This window comes from Poeciliopsis prolifica, unplaced genomic scaffold (assembly GCF_027474105.1).
Source record: "Poeciliopsis prolifica strain line A6 unplaced genomic scaffold, Auburn_PproV2 SCAFFOLD010, whole genome shotgun sequence".
Lineage (NCBI taxonomy): Eukaryota > Metazoa > Chordata > Actinopteri > Cyprinodontiformes > Poeciliidae > Poeciliopsis > Poeciliopsis prolifica.
In genome coordinates, this window is record NW_026562385.1 from 14,015,847 (window position 1) to 14,042,510 (window position 26,664).

Genomic DNA, 26,664 nt, shown 5'->3' on the forward strand with positions numbered 1-26,664 from the left:
ATGCTCTGGATTCTTTCCAGCTACTCCGACTTCCTCTTTCATGTCAATTCACTATAAAAATAAATTCCTCTAGAGCCAATAAAACCTTTTTTTTTCTCCCCACGTTCTCCCTGTGCTTGCTCTAAGTCTGCCTTCACAGTCTGCTATTTGTTCAGACAGAGCTATTTGTGTTGGATTGCTTCTATATTGTTTTATGAACAGAACTAATGAGTGCAGCATAAAGTTCTGTTAGAGTGAATCAGGTTGAGCTTATTGAGTATGGGCTGACAATAAACTGCTGTACATTAGCGTGATAAAAACAGACAGAGTTTGGAGTTTTCTTAACCCCGCAAAGAGGCTGATAAGCGTGTTAAAAGCCCTCGGTTCTTCCCACAAGGGCTTCTTTTTATTTATCGATATGTTTATGTTTTCTTGTAGCCTCGTCACTTTTGACGCTGTGAGTTTAATCAAGCAGACGTGATGAGACGTCAGGAACAAGCTCACTTCCGTTACACGGAGACGCGCCTCTCGTTTTCACCGCGCCGCATTCTGGGAAACCCAGTTTGTTTCTGATGTGGGAACGATGGCAGGCGTGCAGCCGCCTCCCCTCCGCAGCCTGGATGATTTTTTGTTGAGCTCGGCTCGTTTTGCGGTGCCAGATGTGCGGGACCTGGACCGCTGGAACAACCGCATGATCAACAACCTTTTGTATTATCAAAGCAACTACTTCCTGTCCGCTCTGAGCTTCCTGCTGCTTGTGGGGTAAGTTTCATTATCCTGATCATTCCTTTCTCTCTTTCTCACAGTTTTTACTTTACTGAACAATGTAATTTTCTCGGTGCAAATGGACATTTCATCTGGGATTCTCCGCTCAGCAGCCAGTGTTTCATGCAGCTGGTTTGAGTGATTAGTTCCCCCACCTTGGAAAACAGCTGCAGAAGATGCAAGGAGGTTCGGACCAGGTCTCACCCTGCTCGGCTCTGGTCCATCTTTGTCCTTGCAGGGGCGCTGTTCGTGGACGGGAGCCTTTCTTTGATGAAGTCAAACATCTGACTGTCACCGTCAGGTGTAAAATGTTGTCCACGTTGACATGCACATAATTTCAACAGAGTCTCTAAAACCTTTAGTAAAATTGCTTTTGAAATGAAAATTCTGAATAGAATTGTGCAAGTAAATATTGGAATTGAATCCAATAGCTAGACACTGAAAGGTTCACATCTCTAGTTATTTGTAGAGATGGAGGTTATTATCAGCCATAGAAGAAAAAGCTAAAGCTGTAAACTGTGAAAGGCTCAATAACTGGACATATTTCAGAATGAAACGTCCTTCATTTAGAACACGTGTCAAATTAAAGCCCCAGGGGCCAAATCTGACCCACCATAGCTTTTTTATGTGGACCTTTGGACTCCAAATTATATCAGTTAATATCTGCAAAATTTATATAAAATCCACAAATCCCTGCATTTTTTTCTGATTTTTACTGCATTTTTTTTCTTAAAATTAGCCAAAAACATTGGGTTTAAGTTACTGCTGCCTCAGTCTGACTTGATGTCAAGCTGTAGTCCATGATTGATATGGCAAATAATAAAAAGTTACATTTAGCATCATACATTAGTGCAAATATAAAAATTCCTTACAAATATTTGTAAATTAACACCCAAAAATCTGTGATTTTGATAAAAAAAAAAAAAAAAACTAAAAACATATGGCCCAAAATATTTACGAAATTCTGGATGGACTGACCAGTGTGAAAAGATGTTCAATATTATTTAATTTTCTATAAAGCTTATCAATACATACAACTGGCTCTTTAAAAACATTTTGATTTTTGACATGGTCCAAAGTGAAAATGAGTTTGACATCCCTGATTCTAATGAGTGACAGACGAAAACTAAAACCTGACTTGAGGAGAACAAAAGGGACTTTGTTCTAAAACATGGCTGCACCAATAAATCGGCAGGGAGTTCCTTCATTTTGTGAGATCGGTGATCAGCCCATGCTTACATGTGAAGCTGATCTTATCTTCCTCAGCAAAGGTCTACAAATCAGCCACTGTCCTCCTCAGCTCTGTTAGTGCCGCCCACCAGGTCATGACTGCACGGTTGCAGTTAACTTTAGTGACCCCACTGTTACCAACTCAGTGACTTTCTTGCTACATTTAGCAACTTGGAGACAAAAATATGAGTGTAGGCAAGAATTGGAATGAGCAGGCTAGTTTTTTCAAAGCTGGGTGATCACTGTAGGCTTACTTGATAAACTATGGTCTTCTGAGTTGGATCCACATTGTTCTTGCGTCTGCATCACTGAAGCTTTGTGACGTTATTTTCAGGCTCAGCCTCTTTATGTGAAGTGAGGATGTTTTTCTTCCCTCAGGTATTTCCAGCCCATCCAGATGTTTGTTGGGATGACGGTGGTCACCGCGTTGTTCCTGGGCTTCGTCTGGGCTGCGGAGAACAAAGCTCCGATCCGCCGTTTCCGAAGAAACCATCCATTATTGTCTGTGCTCGCCATTCTCTTGGCCAGTTACCTCTTCATATTGATGTTGGGAGGAGTGGCTGTGTTCCTGTTTGGAATAGCCAGCCCAGTACTGAGTAAGACTGTAAACACACGCACTGCTCTGTATTCATTGTTTCAGATCTTGAGTTTGTTTTCTGCCTGGAAGTTGTGATGTTTTTTCTTTCAGCACCTGAACATGTTTTGAGTTCTCTACATAGATGCATCCCAGCAAATAAGAATATCATCTATTTAAGGAGTTCATTTTGAAAAGTTCTATATGTTATAAAATAATAATAAATAAAGGGACATGTTTGCTATTTATGATAATTATAAAAAGTGAATAAGAAGCTAAAATATTTTTTCTCAGAACATGTGAATCATCAGACTAGTGAAATGATTTTCAGTCCAGGGTAGCATTGAGTGATCAGCCTGTAGTTCAGACTCATCTCATTTTCTTTTTGACAATCCTCCAGAGATTCTCCAGTGTTTGCTGGATCGACCAGGTCATTATCGGAGGTAGTGACGCTTCTGTGGTGTGCTCAGAACGCAAGTCCTGCTGTGAAATGACTTCACTATGTCAGGGACTGCTAACGCTTTCATCTGACCTCATGTCATTTTGTCATTGTCTGAGAAACTGAATTGGGATGTTCATCAAATTTAAGTTGACAGAAATAAGCACTTTAGAAGTACAAATATATATAATGAATCTATTGCAAAGGTGCTTCATTATCTGAATTTAATTACTAAAAAGAAAAGTTTTCTTATTTTTTTTAAATGCACCTGTGCATGTGTTTACTGCCCCTTATCCATTGGGATTAGTGAAAATCACTTCTGTTTTGATAAAGAATCTGATCATCTGTCTAATAGCTCATGATATTTTTCCTATAATGGTTGTAAAATAAAAAAATAACCAGAACAGAAGCATTTATTCTTTATTTTGTTGTGCTTAAAAGGTTGATTAGGTTGTTCTTGTGTATTTCCAGTGGTCCTGGTACATGCATCGATGAGGCTGCGGAACCTGAAGAACAAGCTGGAGAACAAACTGGAGAGCATTGGCCTGAAGCGGACCCCCATGGGGCTCCTGCTGGAGGCCATGGGGCAGGAGCAGGAGGCTGGCTCCTAAACACCCAGCAGGGGTACTGGTTCACCTCTTCTTTATTTTCTGATCAGAAACCAGAAGAAAATCGACCAAATTGGACAAGTTTTATAGATTGACAATTTTTGCACATGTGGTCATGGTTATGGAGAAAAGGACTGAAAGTGTTTCCCTTTTTATTGTGGAACCATTTGTAGTTTCATCTGTCATTCTACCCAGCTGGTCTAAACCACCTTATGTTAATGTTACAGGATTTACCTTTTGGAACAAAAATCATTTTACATGAATACATCATGTTGTATCAACGAAGGAGCAAACAGGCTAGCAAAGTGGTATCCAACCTGGAACTTGGAACTCGACCTTCAAACACCCTGAGTGTCCAGAGCCATTGCACGGATTCACGCACGCACGCACGCACGCACGCACGCACGCACGCACGCACGCACGCACGCACGCACAACAGCTAAGAACTTTTATGTTGAGCAGTGGCTGGATGCTTATTAATGTAGTTTTAGATAATAAAGAAGATTCCAGCAGTTTGATCACTAATCAATGACCTACTTATTCGCTGATTATTTCTTTTTTGATAAAGACATTTCCTCCTCCCATCTGTAATACTCTGTGATGGAAGCAGGAAATGGTGATCCTCTGATAAACCCTCAGTTAAGCAGCATGTGTTGAAGGTCATTGCAAATACTATAGATTTGTGAAGACAGACTAACAGGACCATTTCCTGTTAGTCTGTACAATTTGAACCCGTCAGTTGAGGTATTGTACTTTTCAACGTTTTCCTTAATTTCCACAGCAGCTGCTCTGTATGTAGGCGCAGTGTTTGGTGCCTTTAATCTTATAATTCAATAACTGAGTTTTTATTAGTTTTCTTGAAAACATATTTTTCACACACTTTAGCACAATAGTGGCACTATTGTGCCACCCAAAGGCTTACCTATTAGCCTCCATGGATTAGCTGGCTTTGTGATGCAATAAAGGGGTGGGGCCAAGCGGGGAGTCCCTGACTAGGCCTTTTTATAACACTAAAACACATCAGTTGATGATTTTGTTGCATCATGTTTGTATATTGTGGTATTCAGCCTTTAAAGGGCCAGTAATTAGGTATTATCCAAGCACATAGAGCCTTTTTATAGTTCAATTAAATAACTGTCATCTTTACTAGCTATAAAATACAATAAAAAACAAATATGGCTTAAAAGAAATTTAACCTTGCAATTTAACGCTTTAAATTCTCCTTTTTTTAAATGAAAAAGTCATAACATTGCTTCTCTATTAACCGTTTAAGAACATTCTTACCAGTGTTTCACTGAAAAATAGTTTGTAATGAGCTCAGCAGATGCACAGTTCCACCAGGTGTTTGCTAATTGTTGCTGGCTAGTCTGAAGGAGTTGAGTGGGAGAGTTGTGGCAGAAAGCAGTTCTGTGAGGTTTCCACCTCATCCTCAGATTTGGAAACTGCAAATCTGAGGATGAGCTTCATCTCAAAGGTGGGGCAAACTCCACCCATGGATCCCTCATGGGTGGAGGGATTAAAGGATTTCTCAAATATACATGAACAAATCAAGACAACCCTACAGGTATGTTTTTGATGTGGTAATAACATTATAACATGATGTAAAGCTCTAAAAGTTGTTTTTTATGTGATACTGCCTCTTTAAAGAAGTAAAACCTAAACCAATGAAACGGCAATCATTATGGAGTCTGTTGTGAAGGACAGAAAACCAGGAGGACAGGTAAAAATGACTAAGTAGTTACTGAAGTTTACAAAATAGGAAATGTCAAATATTTTTTTTTTTTGGTGAAAGTTTCATTTTACATACACTTCAGGTTCGGGGGTCTGATAGATGTTTTTTGTTCTTTTAAATGAAGTAAAACATTATTTTGTAACGTCTAGCATTGCTTGGTCCCCAACGGCTTTGTTTACACCAGACCATTGCTTGGAAACTGCCGCCATCTTCTGATGTTTGTTATTTAGGAAGAAGTTACACATTTAGATAAATCTGATAACAGTGGTGGTGTGAGGGACTCTGCTTACCGCTGCCGTGGAAATGAGCGACTGGATCGCAACAAAAATGTTGGTTTACCCGAAGGGCGGCTCAGTGTTAGTGGGTCGCAAGTCTCAGTATGTGTTCAGTTAATATGCATATTTTATAACATATTTAGCGATACATTGGAACAACTGTTTGCCTAAAACTTGAAGGATTTAGAGTCAATATTGTTATTGTGGACTTTAAATTGCACAGATACAGGGCTGTTAAAGTCTGGAATATAATTTAAATGTTCCAATCATGTTCTCTTTTTACTGCCGTCTTAAACTGATCATAGTACATATGATGACTTGAGACAGAAGCCTTTACTGATTCTGACTGAACCAGGATCAGTGAACTTATACTCACCATAAGGCTTTTAAATATCTATGGTTGTGTTTGGATGAGAAGGATTGGCCGGTAGTCCTTGTTGTTGGGTAAACCAGGTGGTTCTGAAACTGATATTTATTTCCAAAGTTACTGTTTTCCAGATTATGATAGTTTTTAAATTGATTACATAGGAACATGTTGAATATCAGCTGGATTATTTTCAATAAAGATAATGTAGAAAATCAGTTCTATATGGCTGCAGATGAAGAATCTGTTTCTTGATCTGATACCTGAGAAACACATTAAAGATTTCTTCTAAATGTCTAAATTGATCAGTTTATTTCTTCTGCAAAAGAAAATCTACAGAATCCACAAACAGATCAATCTGATCCAACTTATTGGTCATGCTTCATTTGATTGGTGGATCTCTGAGTGATCTGATTTTCCTCCAGCTGTGCTGACAGGTGCAGAGCGGCGTCTGCTGCGTGGAAACGTTGAGCACTCAGCAGCGTTTGGGCTTCTACTGGAAGCATGCTCTCCTGTATTTAGCTGAAATCTTGATTATTAGAAACAAAACAGCTTATGGACTCGGGAAAACAGGTTCTACTGAAGTTTCAGTAATACACAAGGTTTCAGTTCTGTTCTTGTTAATTCAGTTATAGCATTTGCTTTTTGCTCACAGGTCAGATTTCACAATTTCCCACTCAGAAAACCATTTGTGATATTAACTCTGTCGTTTTGGAAAACGTCCTGATTGGGAAGTTCAAGTTAAAACCTTTTCTGAAGAAGCTGAAAGTGTTTAATATTTTATAGTGAAAATGAGAATAAATATTAAGTTATGGTAGTTTATAGGATCAGAGTGTATCACCTGTGGCTCTGAAGATGTAAATAAGTTTTTGGACAGTCAATTATGGATTTTAATAACTTTAGCCCCCTCCCAAAATATATATATATATATAGAATAAAGTAATGTTTTAAAATATAGACATATTAAATGACACCTATAGAAAAAAAAAAATTATGAAACAAACTGATTGAATTTCCACAACAGAATGGCATGAAGTACAGGTAACATTTTTTACTGTACACATTTTTTCTTGTCATTAAGTTGGAAATTTAATGACTTTTACCAAGAACAAAATAGATCTATTTTCTTTTTGCAAATGTTTAATCTTCATTTTAAAACTGAGAAGTCAAAATAAAATTGTAAGCCGACAAAGATTGTCTGTTTTTCTTCTGCAGCATCAGTGACTCTGAATGAGTTGATGTAGTTGGACAGAGGCATCAGTGACTCTGAATGAGTTGATGTAGTTGGACAGAGGCATCAGTGACTCTAAATGAGTTGATGTAGTTGGACGGAGGCAGAAACGGCTCTTTGAGATGTAAAGGTTGCAGATTCCTGATCTGAATATTACAGTGTGTGTGCATTTGATTTTCTCAGCTTGGTATTCCAATGTGTTGTTGTGTATTCATTCTTTAATATGACCGTACTACCTTGAGCTGCCAGAACAATACTTCATTGTGAGAAAGAACCAAACTGGTTCATCGACAAGTAAATTAATTGTTAAAGATTTGTATTTGTATGTAAACAGTGGCTAACATTTCCAGCTCAAAGTGCCATTTATTATTTTACGTGTGTAGGTCTCTGTTTTATTAAATGTCTGCCTAACTGTCCCAGTATGGATCATGTCCATTTTTCTTAATAAAAACAGTAGTTTTTTTTTCCTGGAATGTGTCTTCTAATTTGGGGGTGGGCTGTCTTTGTGCTGCAAGCCTGTAGAAGTGTAAACAGTTTGTGTCCAGGATGTGTGAGTTCTGCAGAGATTTCAGTTGCCTTTTTTTCCAACCCAAGATCTGGTTTAAAACTGCAATATGTATCTTTTCTAAATGTTTTTAACATATTTGTTAAAACTGTCACCGTGTTGTGACAGAACGGTATGAGACAGAAAATCTGTGAAAAGATTGAGTTCATCTGCCTTCTACCTGAAACACTAGAAACAACCAATCAGAACCTGGAGGCGGATCTTAGCGCTGTCAATCATTTTCTATGGGGTACTTCTCATGCCACTCCTCTCTCCCTCCCCTTTATCTGTGGTGCAGCTAGCAAAGTCTGTCATGAATGCTAACGCTAGTTAGCATGGCCATTGATGATCCATAAACGGTTTTTCTGGAACAATGAGGTGTTTCTCTGTCATTAGTACAGTTAGCAGCGAGTACATGAGTCTGATTGACAGTGCTAAGCTCCTCCTCTTGACTCTGATTGGTTGGTTTTGGTCAATGCATTTATTCAGACAACTGCAGATGAGGTACTCGATCTTTTCACAGGTTACGTCTCATACCAAACTGTCATGACATGATGACAGTTTTAACAAATTTGTAAAGAAATAATTTTTTTCTTAAAGGTTCTGCAGCTTTTAGGGCTCTGTGGAGACTACATCTCAGCTCCTCTCACTGTTCTTTAAAGGTTCCTCCTGTCTGTTGAGCTGCAGAATGTGAACATGGTGAGGAGAAGCTGTAGAATCACTGTTCACTACTGATTATGAAGATGGATTTTTAGGAATAAAAAAAACCTGCTGGGAAGACATGAATGGACCAAACTGTCAGCCACATTTAGACAACTCTCCTCACGTGTATTTCCTCCGCTGTTCTCAGCGCTCTGCAGGAACTCTGTCTCGGTGGATCTGCCTGTGTTTGGGGGACGAAACACTGAAATGTGTATCCATGATGTTATTTCTTAACACCGTTGACTTCCCAACACAGTCCTGGAACCAGACAGCAGGCAGGAGGATGATGCAATTTTACACTGTTAACAGCAGAGCTGCCACACACCAGCAGAGCAACATACACCAACAGAGTGACACACTCCTCTGGTAACAGTGTGAGTCACCAGGAGGAGGAGCCTAGCGCAGGCCAGCTGCTTTAAAAAGGCTCAGCTTCTAACTTTGTCAGAACAGAAAGCGAATGGTGGAAGTGAGTGAGGGCGCCTGGATCTGAGCTGCTGACCACTGAACTGTCTGCCCGGTAAGAAACACTTTGACTAGATCCAGATTTCTACTGACTGTAAGTTTATCTCTGCTGTGATCTGATAGATCGCACACTTCATCAAAAAGTTGTGTCATATAATCACAAACTGCTTGTTTTCTTAGTTGTTTTGGACCTCATAGTGACTTCACTGATTCCCAAGTTATTTTATAGAGATCTGTTTATGACAGCTGGAAACATTGTGTAACATATTGCATTGACAGACTGTTGGGGAGCTTTCAAAGCATCATGCAACAATGAACTTTGACTTCTCCACATCTTTCCTAATCTTACAAATTTAGGATTCACTTCAAAAAAAATTTTTTTTCCAATTATTTTAAACTCCTCAGTGGTTAGCTCAAATGAAGATTTCTTCATGGAATTAAACCCTGAAATGTCACCCTGTACAAGCTCAGAATATATATATATTTTTTATTATTTTGCATAAAGGATGTTGCTCATTTTCAGATGTTTTTTTTAACAGGACAAATTAGTAATCATATAAGCAATGATGACATAATGTGTCAATAATTAACAGTGAATAAAGTACTAAATACCTTTATCTGAGCTTCATATCTGAAGTCAAAAGGCAGCAGAGCTTGAAGCAATAAGTAGGTTAAAAGGGATTCAACCACAAAGACGTGTAACTTTGTCTGAAACAAATATTGGCTTATTAGGTTTCAAGCAAAGGGACTTTTTAACAAGTCAGCACATCTTATAAGGAATGTAAAACTAAATATAAATGATATAGATTAAACAACAGGCTGTTTCTGACAGGTCATATTTTTCCCTCCATAATAAAACCCATCCAATCAGAAAAAAATCTGATAAATTATTTTTCTCACTTTCCAGGGTTTCATGTTTCAATCAGCTTCAGCTGTAATAACCAGGACATTTAACTTTTTAAATTCTGACACATACATCTTCCATACTGTTTTTGTCATAGCATCTCTATCTTAGAGTGTTTTTTTTTTTTTTTGTAGTTTCTCAAGATTATTTGTCTTGTGTTAATAAAAGTAAATACAACAGATACCTTAGAGCTCATTCTGATTTCTGGTTAAACATGCAATTTCAAAAAAGTTGAAATAATAATAACAGTTCCATTTTGACCAGAGGATGGGGTTCAGAAGGTATCAACAGACTGTGTTGCTCCAGCATAGAAAGTGAAACCAGGAGGAAGTGTGTTTTTTAAGCAAGACAAACATGGCTGGTTACATCATTTGGCAACAGTGGAGAGGGAAACATCCCCTTTACAGGAAGAAACATCCAGCAGAACCAGAAACAAAACCAAAACCAGAACCAGAACCAGAACCTGGCTCAGTTTGGGTGACAAGACAAACAGATGAACTGATGACTTTCTCTGGCTATGAAAAGTTAATAACAGAAGAGGGAGACGTCCAAAAGATTGCATTCTTTATGTACATGACATACCTAAAAAAGAACAATAAATCATCAAAACACACAAAGTTCAGCCCGAAAGACAAATATTAATCGCAAAAGAAGGTTTGTTTATTTCATCAGTTTGTGTGTTTGTCAGAAAAAATAATGAGTATTTTCCTTTCCTGTTTTTTTCCTGTGTGGTCTGAAGGCACATCTCTACTCTGAAGAAGACCCACCCTGATCACCGGCCAGAAACTCATCATAGATCTTTCTCTTGTTAGACTGAAGCAGCACGGCACGTTAGCTATCTGCAGTAATCTTTGAAAACAATGAAGCCAAAATGTAATAAAACAGTTTAACATAAAATCCAAACTATAGTTACACACGTCCTCCCACAGAGAGCCATGTTATAGCAGTTTGTTCTGGACGGATCTTCCAGGAAGAGAAACAGCACAAACCAAAGGACCATGTTACACATAAAGGAATACTTCACAGAGGGGCTGATTCAGATAGCCATCCTGTTGAGTCTCTGTGGAGTCTGGGTGGATGTGGAACTGGAGGCGTTCATGCCTCCAGCCTGGTGTGAGCTGATTCTGGGTCCGACTTCAGCGCTGACACACTCACAGATCCTGAACCTCTGCAACCGGCACAGCCTGCACCCCAAGACAGTGGATGTGGATCAGTTCTTCACAGCGCGCAGGCTGTTAGGCTGGGTCCGCTCTCTGGACCGGATACAGGTAAGGAAACACACCCTCATAAGGACCAACTTTTAGCCACACACACCATGAGTCTGTATATACAGAAATTGACCAAAAATGTAAAAGTGTGGATCCAAATGTGTTTGTTGTATCATCACAACAAACACATTTCTTGTGTGCTTGTTGTGATGAATATTTAATCATCTCTTTTAGAATAAAAACATTTAAAATTTAATTTAAAGAATTGAACTGAATGAATCATCTATAAGGCATTTATGTTGCAAAGATTTCATAAAATATGAATAATGAAGAAGTGAAGGAGTTAAATAACAAGAACACGTTCCCTTTGAACTAGAGAAAAAAGCCTAAATGAGATTGAAAATTAAAAAGAGGATCACCTTAAAAGAAGAAAGCATCATCTGCTTCTTTAGTCCAACAATCTGTTTCTAATTAAAAGTTCAGATTGCCTGTGTTTGTAAAAGTCTTTACCTGAAGCTTTTCTTCACAGGTCCCTCAGGCAGAGCTGGAGACATGGCTCGTCCAGCAGGAAGCCGGTCCTCTCTCTGGACGATTTTCTGACCAGAACTCTCTGATGGACAGAACACTGAGTCAGGTAGAGAGAGTCCAAAGTGAGCCAACTACTGAACAAGGAGAAGCTTTGGATAGTCTGGAGGACGAAGAGCAGGTATGACAGATGATCACACATCATGATGTGTCTCAGTTATATTATTACTCCCAGGAAAAAAGCTGACTGAACAACTCTGCTCTAGTCTCCTCTAACCTTCCAGTGAATGTTGGACTAACATTCAGTTAAAACTATCCAACTTTGATCTCAACAGAAATCCAACCTGTTTGGCTAAAGAAATAACCCAGCAGTATTTTGTGTGTGGGTCTCTCACTGCATTGCTTGAGAGCCAGAGTCCTGTAATGTCTCTGGTCCTACACACTAGCATGCATCCCAGCTGTACAGAGAGACTTCTAGAAGCTGCTGGAGACCAGCATACGAGTTACAGACACCTAGTTTATATACTGGGTCCTTCTAAGTATTTTTCTAATAACTTGATGTAATCATATTGCTTTCACTCAATGAGAGTTGAGATTGAATGTAGAACCAACCGACTGTAGAGCTACTGTTCTATAGAGGCTCTACACACTATTGGCTGCAACAGGAGATACAAGGATCCCTCAAACATGCATGAAAGAATCAAAGCAATGCCTCATGTATGTTTTCCATGAAGTAACAACTTTATGACATAATATTACAATAACATCAAAAATGTACATTTACCTTCATTTTAAGAAAACAAGATATCTGTATAAGCTCAAATATATTTTGCTGTGTAAAATGAAATAATGTAGGTTACTGTGACTTCTTTTGAAAATATGAAACCATTTATCTGTAATAAGTAATAATAATAGATAATATTCATAGTGTTATTATTTTAAAAAAAGACCCTTCTGGGACCAAAATGATTTAGTTCTTAACATTTTTATTTCAAGATCAACTTTTGCAGTCACCCTCTGAAAACAACACTGCTGTTGCCGGGTTACCAATAACTCTCCATCACTCAGGCTGTAAACTCATGCAGTGGCTTTGTTTTGGGTACAGATAAAAGCTGAGCTTGGTGACTTGTGAGACACTGAGTCAGAAACTGATGAGTCACCAGCAAACCTGATGTCACCAGAAAAATGAAGCAATGAACTCAGTTAGGCTGCAACACTTGTGTGTGTGTCACTCTGACTTCTTTCCATAATATAAGATGAAATCAAAGATGTTTGTTTTGTTACACTGACATGTTCTGCTCCCATTTTAAGGATATGAAGCGGCCTGTTTTTTCTGAGCATATCTCCAAGCCTTTCTGCGTGGGTTGGCCGGCCCTTATGGTTTCTGTTCGAGTTTTGTAACGTTTTCTTGCCACATCATGCTCTGTTGTCTGTTTTGTAAAAATGCTAAAAAGACACCTGTCCTCTGGAGTTGCTTCCAAGAGATAACAGTATTTAGGCTGCATCCTCTGAGTTTCATCTGTAGGACAGTGCTTACTACAAACTACTACATTTATAAGCCTGACTAAACAGCCAAGCTTATAAATGAAGGCCACCGATCAACGTTGTCTACACAGTGCAACCAACCTTAAACAGGAGCTTTGGGTTCAGTCTGCGGCTCCGAACGTCTCGGAGCTGCAGACTGGAGAGACTGACTGTTTCTGTAGCTGCATGTTTCAACTTGTAAATCAGTTAGTGTGGCCTTGACCTCTGACCTCTGGCCTCATATTTCTGCTTTGCATGGCCTTCCTAACCTAGAAATCCTTCAGACATGTTCATCCACAAAGAACTGCAGCATTTCTGTCCTGGGGTCCAACCCCAGTCTGGCTTCTTTGTGCTTCAGGTGCAGATTTTCTATGGGGACAGTTAACTAGACATAGATAAATGTCTAAATGCAAACTATCATTGTGCAAACAAATGAACAATCTGCCAAAAAAATAGACTTTTTTTTTCGTCTCAGAAAGATTTGGTAAACATACTGGGATGAAAAGGACAGCAGGAAGGTAGTTCAAGTTCACATCACTAAAAGCTCAGCTGTTGGAAGCAAACAGGACTTCAAACTTCAGATTGTTAATGTTAGAACACAAAAGCCAACACTAGTGATGGAGAGCCAAGAACATCCTAGAAGGCAACAACCTCTTCTGCTATGGAGGGTGCATGGGATTAAAAGCTACAGCTGACTCTCAGTGTCAGATTACTTTGTGAAAGTCAGCTGCAGCACACAGATCTGTGAGTGTGCTGCTCCTTTAAATGAAAGTGTGTACAGCAGTGTTTTGAAATCCCCTCCTATATTAAATATCAGGTGCTATACAGTCAACCTCGTGACTGTCTGTCTTGTTTTGAAACCTGATCATCACATCCTGACTCGTACTTATATGTCCCAGTTTTGCAATCCACCTTGTTTATTGCTTCTACACATATTCACAAACAAGCAGCAGGATGACCTCCGTCACATTTTACCAGAACTGCTCATCAGAAAAATTGTTTTTAAACTTCAATCATTTTTGTCAGACTGGATATGTGAAATAAAAAATATTTATTATTTAATCTTTAATATTTCATCTCGAAAATGTGTTTAATTTTAAACTGTATGTCTGGTATTATTTATTTTATTTATTTTTCTATTTTAAACGTGGCAGTGTATCATCTGAGTCACAGTGAGGCCAAAAAATTTACTTTCAGAAGTAGAGCATTAAGGCTTTTGGTAACACTTTATTTGAAGGGGCGTGCATGACTGACGTGACATTGTTATAAACATGACATAAAACCTGTCATGACCATGAAGGAATCTTCAGAAATGTTTATAACTATTGTTATGAAGAGTTATTTGGTAAATAACGACACTTTTAACACAAAGTCGACTCTTTTAATGGACATTTCATGCAAGTTTTAATTTAACTTTGCATTAAAAGAGTCATTATTTACAGAATAAGACTCCTTCATGTTCATAACAGGTGTTATATCATGTTTATGACAGTGTCATGTCAGAGGTGTCCCCCACCCCAGATGTCTGGACACTCATCCCTCCTCTGCTGTTCTTTAGAGAACTAATGTTGACAGAAACGATGAATCCTCCGACACGCTCCCTGAAAATCAGCCACTGGGTCTCGACCTGGAACTCCAGTGGCAGGATCTAATGGACATCCTGGAGCCTGAGGTAACAAACAGAATTAGAAGGGATGCAAATGCATGTGATGAACTACAACAAAAAAGAGATCCAAAGATGCAGTGCATGAAACCTCTGAAAAGATCATAAATACAGATGAAATAAGATGAAACTGTAATCTTCTATTTGCAGAACACAGATGTTGAAATGATGACCTGTTCAAACCGCAGCGCTGACTCAAGAACACCTGGGACTGCAGTAAGTGATGGGTCTGAAGCTCCGCCCCCATGGTCCAGCACCCGTCCCGGGACAGAACCTCTCACAGGGACCTGCTGGCAGCAGGGTGAGCAACACAGGGCAAAGGAAAACTGAACCTTGGATTGAGCTCTGATTGTTTTAGATGAAAGTGAACCGAATGTTCATTAGCTGAAAACTAAGAAATGCAAAAGGAGCAGAGATTTAAAATATATAATAAATTCAAAAAGAGCTTATTATCATTATTCAAAGATAACGTTTTCTCCCTAATACTTGCTGTTTGTTTTAAGATCTGTTTGGGACTGCTAAACAGCTGGAGCAGGAACCGGTTCTGCTTCCGTTGACTCCCAGTGATGAGCTGGATGAGGAGGGTTCAATGATCAACACAGGCTTCACTTTGGAGAACTACAGGATGGACTCCTGGACAATTCCTTCAGACTACACTGACCTGCTGGATGAAAATCCTACAGAAAACACTGATGAAGGAATGAATGGCGGAGATAACTTGGCAGCCTTCAGCATGAACCTGCTGACTCAAGACATTTCTCCCTTCAGCTCAGACTCTCCTTCATATGACCTGAAAACTCCTAGTGTCAGCCAAGAGTCCGGAGGGAATGATCTGGACCAGGACTTTGGGCGAACATCATCCAGATCCTTTGTGATGGTTGAGGAAGATGCAGACGGTTTTCCCAGCCACATCAGTGACCTATTGGAGGACTTGAACATCTTGGAAGACATTCAGTTGTTGGATGGAGAACTGGAGAAGGGATTCAGTCCTGAGCTGGAAGCCAGGTCTGATGAGGAAGAGGAAGAGCAGCGACACTGTGATGGAGTCCATCATGGAGCTGATAGAAGAGGCAACTGGATGGAAGATCAGGAGCAACCCAGCAGACCCGGAGGTATTTCACTATAGCGAGCAGAATTATTAATAAATCATTTTGACATGATAATGTCACATTTGTTTTTTGCCATACAGCCAAAAATAAATAATTCTGTCAGAGGGAAAAGTGCAATAACCCAGAAACATCAGTGACACCAACATGTTTTGAAGCATCTTGGTTTTCTAGCAACTGATTCTTTAATTTGGCAATATTTGCCTTTTTCACTTTGCAAAAGTTCCTAATATGCATCAGATCGTGAGAAACTTTCTTCTCCATGCGACCCCACAGAACACATCTCAGCTTTACTTTTACTAGGCCATTCCAAACAATTATATTTCTTTGTGATGTCAATGTTTTTCCTGATTTGGATGAAGACTTGGTTCAATCAAGCTAAAATCTTGCTTCGGTATCAGCTTTCCAGCAGATACCTAAAGGTCATGGGTCAAACTGACTGGTGTCAGGAACCTTTCAGATTTCACCTGGACTAAAACTTCAGCTTCCTTTAGTAGAGCTGTTGGCTGTCTCCCAGATCATTCTCTGTTGGCCATACTTTGCATGTCCACATTTTTATATGAATTTTACAAGCTCACCCAGGTACATGCAAAGTATTTATACAGTAAACCTCTACTTTGACTAACCTCTTTGCCCCACGCTGAGGCTGTTTGTTGTGAGAGTAGCTCCTCTACCAGACACCTTGGAGTTGGAGCGGTTGCTGCAGTGTGTGCTGCCAGCTGAACTCATGATATTTCTTTCCACTCTCCTGTTGTTTTTTTCTGCTGTTTCCATGGTTTCCTGTCCTCACCATGTTGTCTCATTGAACCAAAAAAATTCTGTGGCCTTAGATTTTTAAACTGATCTAAATGTTGCTCAGTCACATAAGACACCCGGTAAAGTGTGTCATAATGAAATACTGACCCGTCCATCCATTCTACCTTGATGAGCTGCGGTCCTGCCTGTTGACCATCAGACCAAAAAATATATAACATAGATCATTTGTAAAGAGTAAACTCAAAAAGACTTAACTTCCTCCTGGATGGATGTAGCATTTATTCATTTGTTAATACTCTGAGCAGATTGATTTGGCAGGACAATACATGTAGTATTTAGAGGTAAAAGGGTTTTAATGGCTTTTAATGTGCAAATTTTGTTTTAAAGCTGACTTTCATGAAATCAGAGGCAATGTCACAAACATTCAGACTTTGAAGAAACAATCTGTGAAACTGTTTTGATCTTTCCCATTGCGTCCTCCTAGATGTCCGGGCCGAGGTGGAGGTGGAGATAGACTCAGACTCCGGCCTGTCTCTGGACTTCATCCACAGCCCTTCTTCCTCCTCTTCTTCTATTGTTTCTGAATGCTCTTCTTCTGACGATTCTTCTTCATCCTGTGCGTCGGCTGTGGGGAATGTGTTTTCTGATGAGGTGGCCAGCAGTGATGAGGATGGCTCAGCTGGATCTCATTTAGAAGTGGAGGTGACCATTAAGCAGGAGGAGGTGGAGGAGGAGATGGGAGCGGTTGGAGGACATGAGGTACTACGGTTCCCTGTTAACCACGAAGATTCCAAACTGTTTCCAGGCTTTTCCTGGCTGGAACACATCGGCCATGATCACACCTACAACAACCTGCCCCTGTCCTCGCTGTCCTCTCCAGCTCCAGGGACGATGTCCCCCATACTGACTGAATCATCAGTGAGGACCGGCAGCTCCGGACTGTACCGCCGCTCCTCCTCCAGCCTGGCTCCAGAAACTAAAACCTGGAGTCGAGACGAGGAGCGAGCCCGGGCCCTCAGGATCCCTTTCTCCTACCAGCTGATTGTTAACCTGCCAGTAGAGGAGTTTAACCAGCTGCTGAGTAGTGGCCAGGTCAGCCAGCAGCAGCTGACACTCATCAGGGACATCCGGCGGCGTGGGAAGAACAAGATAGCTGCTCAGAACTGCAGGAAGAGGAAACTAGACGTTCTGCTAGCGTTGGAAAAAGACTTGAAGGCCCTGAGACTCCAGCGCTCAGAGCTGCTGCAGGAGAAGCGGAACAGCCTCACACACCTGCAGAACATGAAGAGCAGATATGAGAAGTTATGCCAGAAAATCTTCTCCCAGCTGGCAGATGACAACGGCAGGCCACTGGATGCCACAGAGTACACGCTTCGCTTTGGACCTGATGATACAGTTTCTGTGGCGTCGGTCAGAGCCAGTCAAAGCAGCAAAAAACACAGAGGTGTGAAGAAGAGGAGGAGCTAAATAAGAACAGATCAGGTTGGAACAGGCAGGATGAGCTTCCAACAAGAACCTGGCAAAGCATGAAACACTGGCCCTCTGACCTCTGGATGACCTCAACTGGAAGGTTCTGTACGCATCAGATGTAAACTAGAGCTTCTAAAATTTTCAATTTCAAAATGTATACTTTTGCAGACTCAGTTTCTTGTATTTTTTTGGTTGTTTTTAACAACATTGTACAAACTTGACTATAAAACATGTCGGTTTTCTCCTCCTGAAGGAACAGAGCTAAATCTGGCTTCTGCTCATTTGGGAGTCTTCTTACCGTTTTTGGTATTTGGACAAGCTAAGATCAATTCGAATCTTTGGTACTTAGAAAATATGTGAATTAGATTATGCTTGAATAGATACAAATCTACTACATCAGTTTGTCGCAAATGATGTCTCAATGACTTGGAGTTCAAACAAAATTATTCAGACTGAAGAATGATGATTCTGATGTTCTGCATGTGCACCTTCACTGCTTAGTGTCTTCTTCATGCACAAGAAGAAGACATGCTGCCTGATGGAGAACAGAGAATACCAGCCTTGGCTGGAGCACCGGTCATCTTCTGTTGAACAGAAGGGGGCGCTGGTTAGCAGGCAGCGCTGGTCAGCAGGCAGCTGGTCAGCGGACCACAGGCGGACATCACAGCGGAACAAAGAAAAGCTTTTCACCGGCACCATTTGTAAAGACACTGAAGGTGTAAAGTTCTCTGCGCAGCCTGGCGCCGCCCTGCTGCCTCACCTTCAGCACAAAGACTGAAACTATTGAAGATGGAATAGGACTTGAAATTTTGTAACTTTTGTTGTAATATACTTTCATCCAGGATGTTGATTTTACCTCTATCAGTTCTATGTAAATAATAATCCATTATTGTATTCAGAAGTGACAGTTGGATCTTTTTTGCAGTGATCTACAAGAAAATCCTGACAAGAAAAGAAATGTGTAGAAATGTGTTCATACATCTGAAGTCATTTGTGGTAAACAGAAAATCCAAATATACTTTATAAAGTATAACACGCCTGTTTGACTGTTCCTTCAACCTGCTTGTAGATGCAGACTCTAAATTCTGATTAGAATACTACACTATAATATTTTACCAGAACAAATGACCAGATGACCAAAATTAGAAAAATTAGTCAGAAAATATAACTTTGCACTGATGTAATACTATCTGCTGGCAGTAATATTTAGTAAGCTCTGAGCTGGTGTTAAATTCCCCTCAGAGCTCCTTGCTGGATCTGCTGCTCTCAGGTATCTTGAAGTCTCCTCCACTGCAAGAGAATGTCTTGAAGTTATTAGTGACATGAAAACCTCCAACTTCAGCAGTTTCTCTTAATGTGGGAAATTTATCATGCAAGCCAGTAATGTCTGGTTGTTATTGGGGCAAGTGTCGCTTCTTACAATGATCTCAAACACATCTCCCTCTTTCATAGCAGTCAGTGTTCATTTGTGCAGTGAATGATACTATCATCCCTGAACCAAGCGGCAGATGCAGAAAAAAGATTAAGGACTCATACAGCAGCCTGCAGTCACCCAGTTCTAGTCCTGCCACTGAGAGAACACTTTGAGATAGTTAGTTTATAAATCACTGAACAGTTTAGCACCACATTCAAGATCTGCTGTTTTATCAACCTTCCAGAACTCTCAGGTCTTCTGTTTCTGATTCTGCTCTACATGGAGACATGAAGAAGCAGCATTCAGCTTCTATGCACCACAAAATTTCCAGAAAACCACAAAACTGAAACACCGAATTCCTTTAAATCTAAACTAAAACCTCCACCTGTCTAGAGTTGCACCAGAATAAATATTACAGAAATTAAGCAAAGGGAATCAAATACAGAAGCAGTCAAAGACAGCAATTCTTGAACTGACCACAAATGGAAATGATTGAAGACCAGTCCAATCATTTTGAGAATTTAATTTTCAACTCTACTTGTCTTTTCAACAGATTTAGTTTAAACTACTTAACATTTGTGTTTAGTCATCAAATAACCAGAGGTCGCAGAAATGTCACCTTCATCTAGTGCAACAGCTATCAATGTCACCAATGGTTGGTCTTACAGATGATCAGATTTCTGTGGTCCATGTTTCATTATAGAACAAAAGAATGAAAAACCTCAAGGGTCCCAAATCATTTATTGTTGAAATTAGCATTTAAAAGTAGATCAACAGACATGCAACAGATCAACAAGCAAATCCACTTGGAACAAAAAAGATAAATGGAAAAAAAAATACAAAAACAGAAAAAAACAAAAAACAAAAAAAAAACAGCACAGATGAATAGAACTTCTTTACATCAGCAGAGAAAGCATTTGGTTAAAATGTAGAAAATTATATTTAAAATGCTGATAGATGTGGTACAGAAATATAACTAAATCACCAACAACTGAGCAAGTAAAATTTGTGAAATGCTTTAAGAGTTTTCAGTTGAGCCAAGATGGATAGTTTTTATATAGCAAATCGTTAAAATGGATGAAGGTGCAATACATGCACCACTATTTTATGTATTAAAACAGTATGGGTCCTAACAAATGACAAGCAGGAAGAAACCAGATGAAAAAAAAGAAGGAAATCAATCAAAACCAAATGTACTAACAATGAGAGCTACCACACTATTACAGTTTACATAGAAATGCACAGCTGGGTTACAGTTAACACACAACTGGAAAGCTTTGACAGAGAACAACAAAGAAGTGAGACGGTTTTTTCCTCTCTGTATGTTGAGCGTCTTAAAAAAACTGCCTGGCAACTGATAACAGATGAGGAATAGTTGAGTTGCCCAGCAGTGCATGCTAAGATTTTATAACCTAGAAAACAGATGTGGGACGCAGTACAAGTGAACATGAACCATTTTCTAAAGAAAGAGTTTTCAGCATAGTGCGAGACATACCCTAATTCTAGTGAAGTCCACTTTGTCACAGAGCACTTTACCTCAGACAGGAAAACATAAGGCAAAAAAAAAAAAAAAAAAAAAAAAGATGATTTCACAAACTGTTCACTTTAGAGTAAAATATTGGTGGGATCAGATCAGCAATGTTTCTGAATGAGTCACAGAAAGGGAAAAACTGCTTTCTGTCTATGTTGGAAAATTCACTGCTTTCCTTTTAAAAGAAGTTCCCACCCATCTCAGATTCCCTCTGCTGTGGCTGCAACGCCATCAGCTCAACACTTTGGGGAAAGAGGAACTTCATCCGAAACCAAACATTGACCTTAATGTTTAACCGTGTTTGTTTTTCTTTCCCATTGGATACTCGGTGGTCTGGAAGAATACTTGTCGAAGGCACAACACATTCATGGTAAGAGGACAGAACAGAATGCAGACGTCAAACACACCTGCTGGAAACAAACCGCTGCAACTGCTAACGGGTGGGAACATCTTTTCAGGACTTGAATCCTTACAGGGCAGGAAAACAGATTTTCTGTCACTTCCACTGACAGCTGCTGATCCTCATACTGTAGGATGTCAGAGACACTGAAAGTTAACAGCCAACTGGTGGGGAGCTGATTTCCTGCCCTGCATTGTCACACTTCCTCTTCACCTCATTTGTATCTCCTCTCATCCACTAGTCCTTTTTTTCCTCCTCCTTCTTTTCCTCTTCTTCTGTGGGGTAAGAGTGCCATGTGAGGCGTTCCTCGTAAAAAGAGATCACTACCTGCGGACATTTGACATTGGCTTCTTTGGCCGGTACGAGGTCCGCCTCATCAGAGTTCTTCCTGTTGAGTTTCAGAAGAAGAAAGATTGTCAGGTTCTGGGGGAAAGAGACTGTGAAACACTGATACTTTCTTTCAGGTGAACCTGAATGGATGCAGCTGTTAAATAGAAGAGACGTCATGACCAGAGCTCCATTTCCAAAGCAGAATACGAAAAACAAAAGCACATTAAAGCCATATTTAAAATATTTCACATCTGAACTTTTAAATGACTGAATGGTTTATGTCTCCTTAAACATCCATTACAGCTGGACTGCTGTCTCCCTCTGCTACTACTGACTTCTTACTTTTTATTAACTTAGCAAAGAATTCTTCTGTTTCTTCTCATGCATTCTGTTGGTCGGCTGTTGGTCCTGAGCCAGGTTCTGCTGGAGGTTTCAACTTGTAAAAGGGGAGTATTTCCACAGTGAGTAGGGTCACTGAGGTCAGATCTGTGTTGCTCATACAGGGATACAACAATATTCAGGTGGTCTGGCCTACTCAAAGCACCAGTCACAAGGTTTGGGGCAGATCTGCACCGACGAGAGGGACAGATCTAATCTAGTAAAACCAGCAGCTCCTACAACTCCTCCTGCCTCTCTGTTGGTGTGTTATGCGTTTTCCAGCTACACAGTGCCATTTTATAGCACAATCAAATAACTATGTTACTTTCAGTTTTTTACAAATATCAAATAAAAGAAATTGTACTTTGGAATTTAACACCTTGAAATTGTGGCCTGTCTCTTTCTGAAGTTCTCTCTTTAGAAAGTCATCACAACATGGCTCCTCCATTAACCCTTTAACAAAAGTTTTATCAGTGCAGCTCCTACATTGAGCTCAGCAGATCAGCAGTTCCACCAGGTGTTTATTAACTGCTGCTGGCTAGTCTGAAGGAGCCGATTGGGGGAGTGGAGGAGGAGGAGGACTGCTCTGTGAGGCAGAAGCTTGGAAGCTGCAGCTCAGAGAAGGAGTTGCATACAGAGATAGGTCCACCCAAGAGTTTTGAACAGCCAAATGGTTGCCATGGAGATGAAAGAATTTCTCAAACCTTCTTATAAGAATCAATTTAACACTCCAGGTATGCTTTTTATGAGAGAAAAAATGTGTAACATAATATGAAGCTTGGAAAAAGAGAGAGAGATTTTTTTTTACATGATTCTGTCCCTTTAATGTTCAGTATACACTATGAAAATTAGAAAATAATACAAAAATCACTTAATTGCACATCCCTTGGATCATAATCATTTTAATAAGTCCACAGTATTTTTATTTTATATTCTAATATCGTGCAGTATATTAATCTTACTATTGATTATCTTGTTTGTTATGTTACATATTTTTGATAGTTTTGGAATTTTTAACCTCCATATCCTAATGCTGCCATTACTGCTGAGTTTTGCCCCCAGTGCGACAATAAAGACTGTTTCCTCTGCAACCTGCTGCTGACTCTGAGCTTTGGGTCAACATTCCTCAAAACTTCCAACTAGAACCCAAAAGCAAGCGGAGGACGACATGAGGAAGAGGACTGTTACACAACCAACTGTCAGTGAACCCCAACACTTAGGGGTTTGGATAAAACGCAACAAGTATTGAAACATTGACGGGTTAATTTCACTGCCTGGTAAAGCGTAGAACATCTTAGGTGAAATGTGACTTTATCAGAAAGCCTAGAATCTCTAAGTGTTTATGAGAACCCACCACTTCATTAGAAACATCAGCTCTCCGCTGGAGTCGGTGGCTCCAATAATCCTCTCAGGCTGCAGGCCTCTGCCGAAACCTCTGGCCTTGTCCCCCTGACAGCAGAACACACACATGGCACGACTCAGACTGAGACCCACAACAATTATATAACAAAAATGTTAGTTTGTCAGAGACAAGCAAATGTTCTTTGGTGAACTGATTTTGATAATAAACTGTCCACACAATCAGAAAAATTGTGGGACTCTTGATTTTGTGTGAATTTTGCAGATTTGTGAAAAGCTGGAGATAGCAGTGCCTATCGATGTAATAAGCCTAAAGGGCCACATAAAAAGCTGCGGTGGGACAGATTTGGCCCCCGAGCCTTGAGTTTGATACATGTGAGTTAAACGGTCTCTAAGGTAAAAATCCTGGGAAACTGTGCAAGGACCGACATACTAGTCAAGCAAGGAGAACAAAAGCATAAGATGTGGAATAAAATGATGAAATGGCATCTTACAGAATCTAAACAGCAGGTTTAGGTTCTGTCTGGCTGTGGAGCCGTTAATTAAATTACCTCCTCCTTTTTCTTCTTGCTGGCCCGCTCCTCTGCATCTCCAGACGCCTCGCTGGAAGCTTTCCTTTTACTCTCCTTCTTCTTCTCCTCTCTCTCTTTGTGTTTCTGCATGTACTCTGCAATCAGGTCGGGACAGTCCAAGTTTTCTTCCGGCTCCCATGTGTTGTCCTCACTAAATGGATGAATACAAAAATAACTTTAGACATGGATGTCTCTGAAACAACATTCCAAAATTCCCAAGTCAGCCTCTCAGAAGTCTTGTAAATCTGCAATCATAACAGGAAATCAGACAGTATACATAATAACTTTTTGATGACTGTAGAAAGTTTGTGGCAGAGACCAATAACCCAGCCAATAGTAGTTTTATATAATTGTAATAAACAACATTTTAAAAATAGAACATTTCGTCTAAGAGACTTTACCAAGCAGAAATTGATACAGTTTGCTCATGTTTACGTCAAAATATGCTGAAGAAAATGTTGAAGTCAATCCTTCAACACTTTCAATAATAACAAAGATTCTTGATGACTTTAACTCAACAGGTTAATGCATATGATGGTAAAAGTTCAGGAGAATAATGTGACTTTGAGAAAGCTCTACAAAGTGACGACACACAGAAACAGTGAGCAGACTGGAAGCTTCTGTTCAACAGCTTCATGGACAGAAAGCATCATAAAACATAAACAATCATCAGCGCTGATCGTTTCAGATGCTTGACTGTGTCTGAGGGGATATTCTTATGATATGGCAGCAATTTGGGCCTCTGTCTCTTTAAGAAACTCTTGCTCTTTCTGAAACTCAACCTTCAGGAAGTCAGATATGGCTTCTCTATTGACCCTTTATTAATAATTTTACCAGCATTTCACAAAGGAGTAGCTGCTATAATGAACTCAGAAGTTCCAAAAGGTGTTTTCTAATTGCTGCTGGCTAGTCTGAAGGAGCTGAGTGGAGGAGTTATGGGGGAGGGCTGCTCTGTGAGGTGGTGCTAAGTTCACCTGGAACAAAAAGCAGCATCCTGTATTTGAGCAGGTTATACTCACTCTGAAAAGCCTTTCCATTTCAGCAGAAACTCGACTTTGCCCCGCACCACACGGCGGTCCAGAACTTTTTCCACCACATACTCCTCCTCTTCCTCCTCCTCTGCAGGAGCTGCCGCTGCAGCTGGAGCTGCTGCTGCTTCTACTGGAGGTGCTTCCTCTGTTCCCGCGGTGGCCGTTGCCACCACAGCCGCTGGGGCCGGGGCCGCCGGCTGCTCCTCATCCTCAACCTTCTTGGTCTTCTTTGCTACGGTCGCCAGTTTGATGTCTGTAGAGGACTCTGTAGACAACAGAAAACATGCAATTCTGAGATGTAGACCAGTGATCTACTGTTGACCTGGGTTCACACAGTTGAAATGCATAACAACTAAAACCAAGGCACTGCTGATCAAGAAAGTGCTATTCTAACAATTTAAACGACCGTAATTATTCTTGTTTTTCTGTTTCTGGTGATGCCAGTTATTGAGATACCAGCTCTAAAAAAGCTGATGTTCATAATAAAACTGTTGCAAGCTTCTTGCTTTAATTCTCTGCTTTACTTCTCTGCTTTTGTGTGACTGTTAAAAGTTTGGCGCCACCCTCAGACTGGGAGTTTCAGCAATGAATATTGAACATGCAACCAAGACTTGTGTGGGGGGACCAATCAGATCTGCAGCAGACTGGTTCTGATGATTGCAGGGGCTTACAGTGGGAAGGCCTGCAAGAGTGCATGCTCTAACAGGCCAAAGCTATCGGAGTCAGACGCAAAGACAACCACGAAGGAATGAAGACAGTGCGCTGGTTAGAGAACATCTTACAGCAGAAACTCAAATGCTTTGAAGAAGAAAAAGTTACGCAGGTGAAACCAAATCAAAAGCCCAAACAGTTCACCTGTTTAACATATAAAAACACTTTTCGAAAGTGAGGCCGTTTGAGGAACATCTACCGAACTTTGGGGCCCGGGTTTATGTAGTTGCAGCTGCGCTACAGTAAGGCATGCATTTTTAATACAGGTTTTACAGAAAAAAATACATAAGATGCTCCATAAACACTGCTCAGCGCGAAATTAATGTCACAAGCGTTCAGAGACATGCCTTTTCCATGAAGTAACCTCCATGTTTCAGACTGGAGGAGCGTGATTCACGCAGCTGGAAGTCACCCAGAATGTGAATGCACACTCACTGCAACAACCAACGATGCAAACATATGATGCTTCATTTTTAAACATGCATCTTCCCTCGATCACAAAGACAACAATCAACGTGTTGCATGCAGTTTTCCATTGCGTTTGCACCACGTTGAAAGCCTCGTGCCTTCACCCGCTCAGCCCAACAGGCTGCGACCAGGAGAAACGAGCTAACAGTGGGAGAAGCTGCTCAATATCGCACAGAACGCGGTGGACTGCAGATCACAACGTGTGCATGTAAACGAGCCGGACGGCCTGCTAACAGCATCTTGGGGGCAACACGGCTGGCGTGCTTTGCTCGCTCCAGCTCAGCTAACAAACACGAGCCTTACCTTTCTGCAGAAACCTTCGGAGCTTGTCCGGCTAGCAGCAGGCCGAAGTGAAAAGACTGATATTTACTAGAGTCCTGAGGACGAATAACAGGCCAAGGAGCTGAAC

At 40.3% G+C, this 26,664-nt stretch overlaps 2 protein-coding genes and 1 pseudogene across 2 annotated transcripts; 2 read left to right on the top strand and 1 right to left on the bottom strand.

Annotated features, from left to right (window-relative positions):
- Nucleotides 1-536: 536 nt before the first annotated feature.
- Nucleotides 537-7,670, top strand: praf2 (PRA1 domain family, member 2). Its single transcript, XM_055035855.1, has 3 exons — nt 537-741; nt 2,353-2,570; nt 3,459-7,670. Exons 1-3 carry the CDS (start codon nt 563-565, stop codon nt 3,596-3,598), a joined length of 537 nt encoding a protein of 178 aa, XP_054891830.1. The 5' UTR covers nt 537-562; the 3' UTR covers nt 3,599-7,670.
- Nucleotides 7,671-8,895: 1,225 nt separating this feature from the next.
- Nucleotides 8,896-19,096, top strand: LOC129363635 (endoplasmic reticulum membrane sensor NFE2L1-like). The gene is made up of 7 exons (XM_055035854.1): nt 8,896-8,960; nt 10,549-11,077; nt 11,547-11,723; nt 14,625-14,738; nt 14,880-15,030; nt 15,233-15,841; nt 17,076-19,096. Exons 2-7 carry the CDS (start codon nt 10,808-10,810, stop codon nt 18,056-18,058), a joined length of 2,304 nt encoding a protein of 767 aa, XP_054891829.1. The 5' UTR covers nt 8,896-8,960; nt 10,549-10,807; the 3' UTR covers nt 18,059-19,096.
- A 1,103-nt stretch (nt 19,097-20,199) lies between these two features.
- LOC129363892 (chromobox protein homolog 1-like) lies at nt 20,200-25,361 on the bottom strand (annotated as a pseudogene).
- Between the last annotated feature and the right edge of the window lie 1,303 nt (nt 25,362-26,664).